The sequence below is a fragment of the Channa argus genome, chromosome 3 (genome assembly GCF_033026475.1).
Source record: "Channa argus isolate prfri chromosome 3, Channa argus male v1.0, whole genome shotgun sequence".
NCBI lineage: Eukaryota > Metazoa > Chordata > Actinopteri > Anabantiformes > Channidae > Channa > Channa argus.
In genome coordinates, this window is record NC_090199.1 from 5,033,967 (window position 1) to 5,046,481 (window position 12,515).

At 40.7% G+C, this 12,515-nt stretch overlaps 1 protein-coding gene across 22 annotated transcripts in view; it reads left to right on the forward strand.

Moving 5' to 3' along the window:
• cacna1ab (calcium channel, voltage-dependent, P/Q type, alpha 1A subunit, b) overlaps nt 1-12,515 on the forward strand; it is a 123,936-nt gene that overhangs the window by 39,855 nt on the left and 71,566 nt on the right. For all 22 annotated transcript variants that reach the window (XM_067496650.1, XM_067496642.1, XM_067496636.1 and 19 more), the window contains 8 exons: nt 3,974-4,065; nt 4,261-4,413; nt 5,015-5,202; nt 9,931-10,034; nt 10,349-10,464; nt 10,575-10,619; nt 10,806-10,898; nt 11,018-11,215. In XM_067496650.1, the coding sequence (XP_067352751.1) occupies nt 3,974-4,065; nt 4,261-4,413; nt 5,015-5,202; nt 9,931-10,034; nt 10,349-10,464; nt 10,575-10,619; nt 10,806-10,898; nt 11,018-11,215 (989 nt within the window). The remainder of the gene's footprint in view (nt 1-3,973; nt 4,066-4,260; nt 4,414-5,014; nt 5,203-9,930; nt 10,035-10,348; nt 10,465-10,574; nt 10,620-10,805; nt 10,899-11,017; nt 11,216-12,515) is intronic.

The window sequence follows — 12,515 nt, forward strand, 5'->3', positions numbered from 1 at the left end:
ATCTTCTGTCATCACTATCCAAACACCTTCTCTCTCCACAGATAAAACTCTCCCCCTATTTCTCTCCAGAGTCTCTCCCTGCTGTCTGCCTCTGTCTCTGGGGTTTCTCTCTCTCTCCTTCACACACACACACACACACACACACACACACACACACACACACACACACACACACACACACACACACACACACACACACACACACACACACACACACAGCAGTTAAATAACAGACTTTTGACACATAGGACTATCACTCTCTTTCAATCTGCTCCCTCCTGTTCTCACTCCTTGGATCTCAAGGGTTGTAGCAACTTTTTACCTCCCAGTTTGAATCTCAGTGGGGACTCATTTCACTGTCTAATGGACAAATCTTTCTCGTTTTATTCTAGAATTGTTGTCAATTAAAGGGGCGATTTGAACAGGTAGTGGACAGTATGTGGTTTGCTACAGATAAAGGACAGAGGGAAGAGTTTGAAACAATGATATCACATATAAACTGAATTAAATATTAGATCAATTTTTTATACACAAATATTAAAATGCTGTTTGCTAAGGAGACAATAGATTAGTTTAGTGTAAGTAGGCAAACACAACTAGTATCAGCTATTTAAATGTATTATTAATTCCGAGATAACTTCTAACATAGATAATAATCCAATTTTAGCAAAGCTAGCCTGGATGTTAACATCCTCTCATGCTAAATGGTGTTTTAAATTTGTTCATTGCATCTGTTACTCAGCTCAGTTTCAAGTGAAAATGAGGAGTTTTCTGTCTGCTGCTGATCATGTTGATGCTGATCATATTGTTGGCAATGTTATTCCATACAGTCCTCTTTAGGATCATACTGCTTTAAAACACTTTACTTTGATTCATGCTTCCTATTTGCCCTCCCTTCTATCACAGTTTGTCATTCCTGGAAGTTTAAAATCACATTAATAAAACATTACATATTTATAATAAATATAATCAAATAATAATCATCGGAATCCTCATCAAGTCATTCCCACTTCCCTTTTTTTTTACACTGATATTACCATTCAACTGCTCTTGTCCCTTCCACCTCTTTCATTTCTCTGCCCCCATCATAAAGTGGCAGCACAGCTGCTGCACCCTCTACTGGCCACGTCACTCCACTGTGGGCAAGTCCATCCGTTGCCAGGGGTGACTGCATCCTGGAGGTTTGGGTTGTCTAGCAGAAGTGGATGGTTGCCATCTCGCGTGGCTGAATACTGAATCTTTGCAGTAACTCTCTATGTACAGGAAGGAAAGAAGCAGTGAAATCAGACGAAACATGCACAGGACTTTTTTAGATTCACCATTAAATCCACACCAGAGGACCTTGCGCAGAACACTGTTGTGTGCACTCATTTACACAGAGACCATGTTGGATTTTAATACCCTGTTAGCTCTTAACTGGACCTCAAGCTGTTTGCTTATTTTGCTGAGGTCCAGAGTTTTCAGGTCAGCAGCAAAGCCTTTAGCCATGGCAGTTAAAAAGCCATTGAGAGAATGACGGGCTTGGCTGCCAGTACGGTGTATGTTAGCTACCAACCTGGAGAGAGGAGGGTGGTGGTGATGGTCAAGATCGAACAGACAGGAACCGAGCCATGGAGGAAGGTGGAGATTTTAAAATGTCATCTCATATTCATTTTCTGTGTCTCTTCCCCGTGTTTCTCATTAGTATTATTTTTTTTTTTTGGCTTATTCTTCTTCCGTTAGCCATTCGACAAGTTTCAAATGATGAAATGGGATTCTTCCTGCTTTTTGCTCTTCGGGATTTGAGGAGCGACAGTGTCTATATGGCTCCATCAGGGATAATTAATTCCAGAGACATCTCTCCTCTTCTTGGGGCAGCTTTTCTAAACTTTTTGCCTCAAAAGTCACTTTGAGAATGCATGCGAAAGCTTCGAAATACGAATGTCCCGGTGCCGAAATCAGCCTCGGGCTTTGGGCTCATTCTTCTTTTGTCTACTCGCACATGACTCATAGAACTTCTCCCACGTGATCCTCCGCAGGTAGGCGGAGGTGAAAAAAAGCTAATTGATGACAATAAAAGTAATGCTTAACTCAAACTAAAGCCTTAAGATCCAGCCACTAACAGTCATACTCATGTTTCTCAAGAATATTATAAATATAAACAGTTATAGTTAGAATACACAAGAATTTCGGTTCTTGCAGGATTTACTTAACTGCAAACAATTGAGGATGTTACTGTACAGCAACTCATGCTAGAAGGAAAACAGTTCAGTACTTGCATCTCCGATACCAAGTACAAGTGCAGTACTTGTACTTAGTATCGGCGAGTAATCAGATGTAAGTACTTGTGCTCCGTCTGGGGAAAAAGTCGTATTGGGACATCCTCAGAAGTGCAGTTTTCTCTGCATCACTCAGCAGCTTCTTAGATGTAATGTAATTGCACACATTTAGGAAGACATATAAAGTTTACAACATCTGAATGGGGCATTTTTGTGGGGGAAATTGCCGTCCACCAAAGACGAAATGAAAAAAAATAAATAAATAAAATGTTGCGAAAAAAGAATTAAGATCATTTTATTGTCTGCTCTGAAGTCCTATTAGCCTAGGATGGTGCTCCCATGTTGTGACATCACACTGAGGTGGTGTTTGCAAACGCAAATTTTTGGAAAAACACAACGGAGCGCTAAAAAAAAATTTGCATTAAAACCTGGGAACATTAGAAGCATCGCTTACAGATGGGTCACAAATTGTGACTGCAGCATGTTGCACTGAGGACTTTTTGGTAAATTTGGTGCAACAGGATGCTGACTTAGCTTTATTTATGTCTAAATACAGTCACCAACCAAGTAATCGCATCTTTCTCTGCTTTTAGGGCAAACGTTGTTTAGATATAGTGAAAGTACAGACTGATAAAAAGTCAGTCATTGAAGTGAAGCTGTAACAGGGATACGTGTCTTGTAACTAAACCTTAATTAAATTCAGCTAGTTCATTACTTTTAGTTTTACAAGCACAGACCAATCAAAGTTTCTTTCAATCATCTCTGATTTGTAAAGATAAATGTAGTTAATTAAGGTTGGCTTTATAAAAAAGAAACAACGCATTAATGTTCGGCTTTAAGGTTAGAAGAAAGGGAATAATGTTGGTCGTCATTTGCTCTGGGGAAGGAATCTTAGCGGACACTGAAACTCACTGTTTGTTAAATGGTCGCTTATATCGCGCTTTTACCCAAAGCGCTTCACAATGTTTGTCCTTGTGGTCTTCGGCCTATGCTGAAGATCTCTGTCTGGAGATCTAAGTTGCCCACGTATTGTGTTACTGTTCTCTCCTCTCTTCTCTCCTCCTCCTCAGAGCATCCCCTCACGACGCCCCCACACTCCCCCCCTCCCTCTCCTTTTGGACAGACCCTGCCTCCGCCCCCACATGAGACAGAGCATGGAATTTTCCAACCTGTCTCCTAGTGACTGTACTCCAGCACTACTTGTGCACAACATGTAGGAATTTGATAAAGCAAACTCAAGATGATCGTTTTCCTGCTTTTGCAGCTTGTAACAATGTTACTTGGCCTAAGCAGGTGATTTTGATGTGGATATGTCATCTTTCCTTATCTCATGCTACTACTCTCCTTTCGGCTTATCCCGTGAGTTCAGGGTCGCCACAGCGGATCATTGTCCGCATGTTGATTTGGCACAGTTTTTACGCCGGATGCCCTTCCTGACACAACCCTCCCCAATTTCTACTGGGCTTGGACCGGCACTGCATCGCTGGGGAGGGGAATGGGCTGTTAGGGGTTCAGTGTCTTGCCCAGGGACACTTTGACATATAGCCAGGGCCGGGAATCGAACCACTCACCCTGTGGTCTGTAAGCAACTGCCTTTACCTGCCTATAGCCGCCCCTTTGCTTATCTCATGCTGTTGTCAATAAAAAGTCAGTCAATATTCAGTATTTGATGTGTGTTTTAAAGGGTTTCTCTTCGTCATTTGATCTCTTTGCAGTATTTTGTCATCAGTGGGGTCTCAGCTTGACCTGAGGACACTACGAGCCGTGAGAGTGCTGCGACCACTGAAACTGGTGTCTGGGATTCCCAGTAAGTGTTTTGTCCTCACTGGTGTTTGTGTGTACACCTCCTAGTTTATTGTGAGTAACTACAGGTGCTTCTATACACATACGTACTACTCAATACTATGTTTGCCTTTTTTTCCACCTCTGTTAATATAAGAATTACTATGCTGTTGTGTATCAAATTTAAGCTCCTATGACTGATTTGAACTGTGTCCTCCAGGCCTGCAGGTGGTGCTCAAGTCCATAATGAAGGCGATGATTCCACTGCTGCAGATTGGCCTGCTCTTGTTCGTGGCCATCCTTATGTTCGCCATCATTGGCCTGGAGTTCTACATGGGAAAATTCCACGCCACCTGCTACGATGAAATCACAGGTAAAAACAAACCAAAAGTACAAGTAGTCTTTTTGTCTCACAAGCCAAACTTTCATCTGTTTTTCTTAATTACGTTTTATGGCTAAGATTGGCTCATTTGAGATTAATTGAATTAATAACTGGATTCAAATCAGTCAGTGCGGCATAATTGGTAGATGTTGAAAGATGTTTTGGCAGGTGCAGCTCATAATATTAACAGTGGCAGCATATAGTTTTTGTGTAATTAAGAACATGAATCAAGGCCGTTTCCTTTTGTGTCTACATGTCCAGGCACCTCTGGATCACTGGCCTTTTGTTTTTTAATTACTTACATCATTGAAGTGCTCTGACAAGTGAAGTGACTGTGAATAGCCACAAACAGCAAACTTGACTCACTCTCTGTTAACCACTACAACCAACACTTATATTTAAATATGCTTCATAGATAACAGAGACATTGTTAGTGTTATTAGTAACATCTGGGGTCTGGAACTGGTACAGCAAAACGAAGTGTTGAGTAGATTAAAAGTTTGCTTTCTGATCCAAAACTAACTTTTGTTATACTACTTGTTTACAATGGTCGACGCTTTTTTTTTGTTTGTTTCTCCTTCGGTCTGAACAGGAGAGAAAGTAGATGAATTGCCATGTGGTAAAGAGTTGCCGTCCCGATTGTGTCTAAACGGCACAGTGTGTAGAGAGGACTGGCTTGGACCCAACTATGGCATCACCCAGTTCGACAACATCCTGTTCGCCGTGCTCACCGTCTTCCAGTGCATCACGATGGAGGGATGGACAGAGATGCTGTACTTTGTAAGTTAGTCTTGCTGACATGAACATCTGTCACATCACACTGTTTAAACATCAACCTCTGTCCCTCTTCTATATGCAATAAGCCTTTTAGGATTGAGATTTTAGGTTCACCAAGTAACCACAAATGTGGATAAAACAATTAGACTCAGACTGAAGAACACGGTGTGTTAAAAATGCTGGTGTGATGTGGCTGTTTTGTTCCAAATACCAGTAAAAATATGGAATTTGAAATCCTCGATTTGACCCTCTGATGTTTACCAGGAGCCAAATACAGCACAGTTTATAACTCTAAGATTTTAGAACTGAGATTTGGCATCATCTTTTCATAGAACAATAGAATTACAATTATGCAAAGACCCACTAGAAGCTTCCTCTCATGCTTGTCACTGAGGGAGTTTCTTGCTAATGACTCATATTGCCTCCAGAAATTTATGTGACTTTGTGCCAAACATCACTTCTCCTGCATCTGACATGTATCCAGGCAAATTACGCTGAAATTCCGAGGCAAATATCACCCAGTTTGTGTATTTAGTTTGTGTATTACTTAGCTATCAGCTGAAAAGGTTTTGCTATGGTTGGGAACGTACCCTGAGGAAAAATATGCTTTGAAGCAATGTAAGGTCAGAATAATGGAGGAACTTAACAAATCCTCCTTGAGCAAACACTAGGCGACAGTGGAAAGAAAAATTGACCTTTAATGAAGAATCCTCCGATAGAACTTGGTGCCTCAGTTTAAAAATTAAGGTTATTAGTTGAGAGTAAAATCCAGCACACTTTAGATTTTAAGATCTCTACAGAGTCCGACTGTCTGAAATCAGCAAGGAGGTCATTAAAAGCGACGTTAAAGGAAAAGGCCATGCAGCCAGCGGACTTCTTTTTAAATCAGGAACCCTGCCTTCTGTGAGCAAAGAGTACAAGTTGGAATGTTAGGTTTAAGGAGATTACATTTTCGAAGCACCTTCAATGACCACATATGATTTGGCCCATTGTTGAGAAATAAAGATGGAGGAGAAGAGTGCTAAGAAAATAACCCTAGGTTACTCCAGGTTTAGCATCAGATAATACTTATGTAAAAATAATTTCTATAAGCAGAGACTGTAAAGCTGGCTCTCGACAATGCTGTGCTTTATTTGACCATCAGCAATCTTCAGCTTTGCAGGCTTCACCCCAATAGGTCCTAGACCTTCAGAACCAGTGCCCTGCAATCGAACACAACTATGGCTCAGATCACATGTTTTTGATACCTGGACAATGCATTACATTGCAGGACGTTTTTCCATGAATGTTGAGCCAGATTTGGCTGGTTTTTCCTTCAAAAGCATTTTCTATCAAAGCCGTCTGCATCCCTCCCCCCCCCAAAAAAAAACCTCATACAGTACAAATTAATGATAAGGCCGTTATCATATAATGGAAATTTACCGTTGACTTCTCTTCTTACAGGTCCTACATATCTTAAAAATGATCTCTTATCTCTTAGTCTATCCATGCACACGAGTCTCCATCATTAGCCACATGCTTGTCACACCTTACTGCCGAACTCTTTGTCCAGTCTTAGATAGTAAGGAATCCCCCCTGGCCCTGTTCTCTCCGCTCTGTGGTGTGAAGTAGTTTTGTACTGTATGTGTTTTAGCACTCGGAAGGACTCGCAGGGGTGGCTGGGTGTGGAGGTTGGCGATTGGCTTGAGTTTCATTAAGCTAAATGAGGCATTAAGTAGTTTGCGATTTGATTTAAAACACTGTTTATTTGTTCAAAGCCATTTGCCATCTGTATCATTCTTTGTTAGACTTCCTTTATCCATCTTCTCATCGGTCCTTTTCCCTGCCTTTGGACTCTCTTTCCTCCTCTCGCCGCCTCCTACTCTTCCACTCTCTATTCTGGTCCGTCTCGCTCTATATTTAACATCTTTTCTGATGGATGGAGGCTGACGTCCACACTCATACAGACAGTCGGGAGGAAACCAATGAAAGTTTAATAGAGGAGCTGCTTGCACTGTAGCATGCAGTATGAAACAGATGCACAGAGCGCTCAAGCAGCAGATAATAATCCGAGGATAGTTCCATTACAGGACAGTTTTGCTGCTGTTTGTGTGTTAACTAGACCCGATGCACTCGGAGTCTGTGAAAGCAGCTGTAACATAACACGCCACACAGTGTGTCTGCATGTTGTTGTTCCTGCACGCGAAGCCACATCTCTGCATCCAGGTCAGGCTTTAATGGGTCACTTCTGAGCTCGAATAAATGTTCTCCTGCTTCTCTTGGTTCGACTCGGAGCAGTACATCTTTGTACCTCGTGGATAGTTGGCTGCAAGTGGTTTGATTACACTTGAAATCTCGTTGTTAAAAATAAAGTTGAAATACAATTTCAAATAAAAATGACAATTGCCACCACTTGGTGGTGAAAAGTTTTCACCTTTCACTGTTAAATCGTGGTCCATTTAAATTTGCTACTCAACAATATAAAATAGAATAAGTGCACAAAGATTCACCCCCTTTAATAACATAACAACATTGGCCACGTGTTGCCTGGGTTCTTCGTCAGTGGAAGATAAAAGGGGCAGAGTGGCAAAGAAAAAACAGGTCAAATTAAATCTCAGCTAGCGTTTGTCAGAAAGCTTGTGGGAAACTCTCAAGTGAAGTGGACGTTTCTAATGACTGATGAGACTAAAATTTTGGCCATCAGATGAGATGCTATGACTGCGATTCGGTTTGTAGTGTCTCTCCAATCTCAGGTGCTGAAGCTTGTGATGCCTTCAGAGGAGTTCAGTCATACTGAAGGTGTCTTGGTTCCCTCCCTCACTAGTCTCCTTCTTGTATGGTTGCTAAGTTTTCGAGGTCGGCCTACTTTAGGCATGTGCCACATTATTTCCATTTCTTAGTGATGGACTTACTGTCCTTAAAGTCATAATAAATCCCTAGGAAATGTTCTTGTATCCAAACTCTGACTTTTGCTTTTAAATAATATTTTTTTGTCGTTTCCATTTTGGCCAGAACAATGATTCACCAGTAACAGGACCTTTTAAAGAGTTTTGATACGATAATCCTTCAAGCGTAATCACTGCACTCAAGTGATCTCTATATAACTAATTGAGTGCTTCTGGGAACCAACTGGCTGCACCAATAATGATATAGGTGTGAATTTTTCTGCAATCACTTATTTACATATTTTATATTTGGCTCGTTTAAATCACTTCGTAGCAATCAGTTTCAACTCAGACATGACAGAGTCGTCAAATTCGTCAGAGTCATCCAGTTGTCAAATTAAAGTCAATGTAAATTAATAAAAGATGAAAACTAGACTTTGTACACTTTAATAATGATCATAACACAATGTAGCACGTGTGGTAATATAGTAAAGAAGTACATGTGTGCCGTTGTCGCTGTTAGTAGCATTTCGTTTTTGTGTGTAACCTTAACCAATATGGCCTCTTAACGTAACTTGTTCCTGTGATGTCAAATGGCTCCTGGAGCATCCTATACTAACGCCAAAGTGTACCTATAGCATTAATACCAGGTGCCGTTGTTCCCATGGCTTCATTTAGTGGTTCTCCCAGAGCATCCAATAGTAATGGAATAGGGTACCTGCACTAAAAGTAGTGTTATACTTACTTGAGTTAGTGATGTCAACCGGTCTGGTTGAGTAAAAATAATAGCAAATTAAATGCAACAACATGTTGTTAAGGTAATTTAACTCCACTTGATTAATTAAAGGTGACCCCATGGAGTTATATTAAATGTACTTGGCACCATTATGTTCAGTGTACTTAAGGGATGTTGCATTAACCTGACTCAGTTATGTTTAAATTAATGAACATCAACTAGCTGTAATAATGATGTTGGATTTTGTTGATTGTAAAAAAGCTGTGTTGCTTTGTTTGAGCTAGTGGATTAAATAAACATAACTCAAGTCACTTTACCTGACTTTTAATTCAGAGTTTTATTTAGAACAGGTGACTAATTTGGCATCAATTCCATTTTTTCTATAACGTATCCAGGAAGGTAAAAATAAATCCAAACCAAGAAAAACGATGAACTAACCAAAATTAGGAAGTGAGTAACATTGCTGTTCTCCTGAGTAATAATGGATGGCACAGCATTTTAAACTGGCGCCTTATGCAAGGCGCATGTGAACACGCACAGCGTGTTGGGAAACTCTTTACTTGGTCCAAGACCTTCGGTGCGAGTTATGTTGGTTTAATTGAGCTGTACTTTGTAACTTTGAAATCACAGTATATAACTTTAATCCAAATGAACTGTAATAATTTCATAGTTTCTCCACAAAACCACGATGTAATGCAAACAGCATCCGTAGTTTATTTTTCTATCCTAAAGGATGTAAAAAAAAGCAATGCAATTTGATCTGAGATGAGAATGTGTTGTCTCATCCCTTTGTGTTGTATACACACACACACACACACACACACACACACACACACACACACACACACACACACACAAAGATGTCTGTAGATCCTAGTGACTATTTGCTTTTTAAATAGTGACCAAAGCACTGCAGGTACGAGCACTGCTTTAATTTCCCTCAGGGTCCATAAACCCTCGCCAGTGTAGTTTAAACCTATGAAAAATAAATGGAATGAGCACAGTCAAGAATCTGTGAATAAGAACAGTAACAGTGTGACATTTTCATATATTATATTTGTATTTATTAATTGATTAGTAATAATGTGCACATCTTCTCCCTGTGTGTCTGTCACGGCCTTTTACTTACAGAGTAATGATGTGGAGGGCAGTGCCTGGAACTGGATGTATTACATTCCTCTCATTATCATCGGCTCCTTCTTCATGCTCAACCTGGTCCTGGGTGTACTCTCAGGGTATGGCCGTCCGTGTGTCTGTGGATAGCTGTGTTTACATGGCCTTAAGTAACCAGGTGGAAAAGAAATCAACTTCCCTGTTTACAGATCATTTGAGGAAGCTGACTATAACCTGGTTACTTAAGTTAATATAAGAAGTAAAATGTCTTACTTTTCTTCTTATTTCCGAGCTTTGTATCAGATAATAAGTAATAATAAATCTCCCTCGCAATAATACAAGTTGATTGAATAGTGAGTTGGATGAAACTTCAATTTTGTGTTTTTGGTCAAAATGGGCAAAGTACAATAGAACAAAAGGATAAATATGCCAACAGGGAATTTGCCAAAGAGAGAGAACGAGTGGAGAACAGGAGCGAGTTCCTCAAGTTGAGGCGGCAGCAGCAGATCGAGCGAGAGCTCAACGGATACCTGGAGTGGATCTGCAAAGCAGGTCAGCGCACACTGGCACACTCGCTGCTGCACAGACCAGGCTGCACGTGGGGAAATCCAGCTAAGTCACCACAGGAAGTGCTAACATACAGTTTTGTTTTATTCCTATAGAGGAGGTGATTCTCGCCGAAGATGATGCCACAGGGAACTTTGATGGTAACTGACCATATCTACTCTTTCATTGTGTTATATGTTATAATATATGAAGACACTACACCCAATATCACACAAAAACAACTTTTCATACAACACAACGTTTAGTTCGTGAGATGGTTTCGTACATGTTGCAGTAGTGTGTTATTCTATAAATCCTCAGAATAGTTTTTTCCCCCCTCTTGCAAGGCTCGAGGCGAAGGCCAACCATCAAAACCAAAAACAACAAGACAGAGCTGCTGAACCCTGAGGAAGGAGAGGATAATATTGGGGATGCAGTAGGTAAGAAAAAACAGATGTATTTCATTTTTAAGAATATAACCTGAGTTTAGTGTCCAGCATTTTACTAAAAAAAGAAAGGAACACATTTTCAGACTCTCCAACATTTCCTTCCCCTCCAGGCTTTGCCCGCTCCAGTATAAAGAGCGGTAAGGAGGGCTCCAACTACAGTAAGAACGAGCGGCGGCTGCGATTCTTCATTCGCAAGATAGTGAAGACGCAGGCTTTCTATTGGACGGTGCTCTGCCTGGTGGGCCTCAACACCGTTTGTGTGGCTGTGGTGCACTACGACCAACCTGAGGTCCTCTCAGATTTCCTCTGTAAGTGACCATTTCCTGCAGAGCCAGTTCGCGAAACTAACTCGGCATGAAACAAAGAATCAGAAATCTTTTTTTTTTTTCCAATCCAAGCACTCAAAAAGGGAAGTTACCCTTCCAGCTTCTTCCTCCGCCTCTGCCTTGGTCTGAGCTAAGAACCTAGTGCTTCGATATCCAACTCTTGCTTGAGTTAGTCATTTTATTCACTTATACATTACGGCAACAGATCTACAGTGTCTGATCTGATCGGTCTGCTCAAATTTCATTATTTCTGGAGACTGTACACCAGACAGGACATTTTTGCGGCAATTGGGGGCAAATAGGATCAAACCAAGGCAACACCAAAACCGTCATTTCCACTCTGATCATCTCAGAGCATTTGTACTGTATTTCAACGGCTTTTCCCTTCGATCACCACTGCTGTCTCACACGCCTCGGGCAAGATGAGGTTTTAGTATTACATGCTGGGAATAATGAAACAAATAGTCATACTGGTGCAAGGCATTTCTAAATCTGTATTACAAGTATATAATATATAAGTATTACAGTATATAATACAACTACTGCCTACAATACATTCTATGTAAGTAAAACCACAGGACTCATTGACAACAGATTTTAGCCCTTATGTAATTCTTTTCTTGTATACTACAGAATAAAGCGTTTCATAAAAGTTCATGTTTTATTAGATGCAGATGTAGCTGAAGATGAAACTCATGTTTACTTTATATTTTATGACCAGAAACAGGCATCAAAACAGAGAAACTACACAGTCCACAACTAACAGGCAACAAAGTCAGTGGTCACGATAGTCGAATTTGTCGGGACATTGAGGTCTCGAGGTAGACAGGCGATACTCCGGACAGTGGCATGTTCAGAGTCAAAGTTTGTCTATTGTAGACGTGATGGACATTGAGGGTTCTGTTCATTCTGTAAATTAAGCATTTGTAGTAGGTTGTAGCATTTATGCAAACGTGTCCACGCAGTGCAAACTGAGTGGGATTTAGGTTTTTTGGGCTGCTTGGTTGCCATGGCAAATCTGGGTGCTATTGGACAGGTAACAGGACAAATGAGGAAATCAAGGTGAGGCAAAGAAACTTGCCTTTGCATCCCAAACATCTGATTCTTCGTGGGGCTGTAGCTTATCCAACCCCATCCTGACGTCGCCTGTGAGGTAGATTCTTGAATACAGTGTAGTTTTGCATTTTGTTTACTCAAAACCTCATTCTGTCCGTTAACAGAAATGCTTATGATAGACTGTGATCACTCAGGGGTTGATCCATTCCAGAGATCATTGTACGAT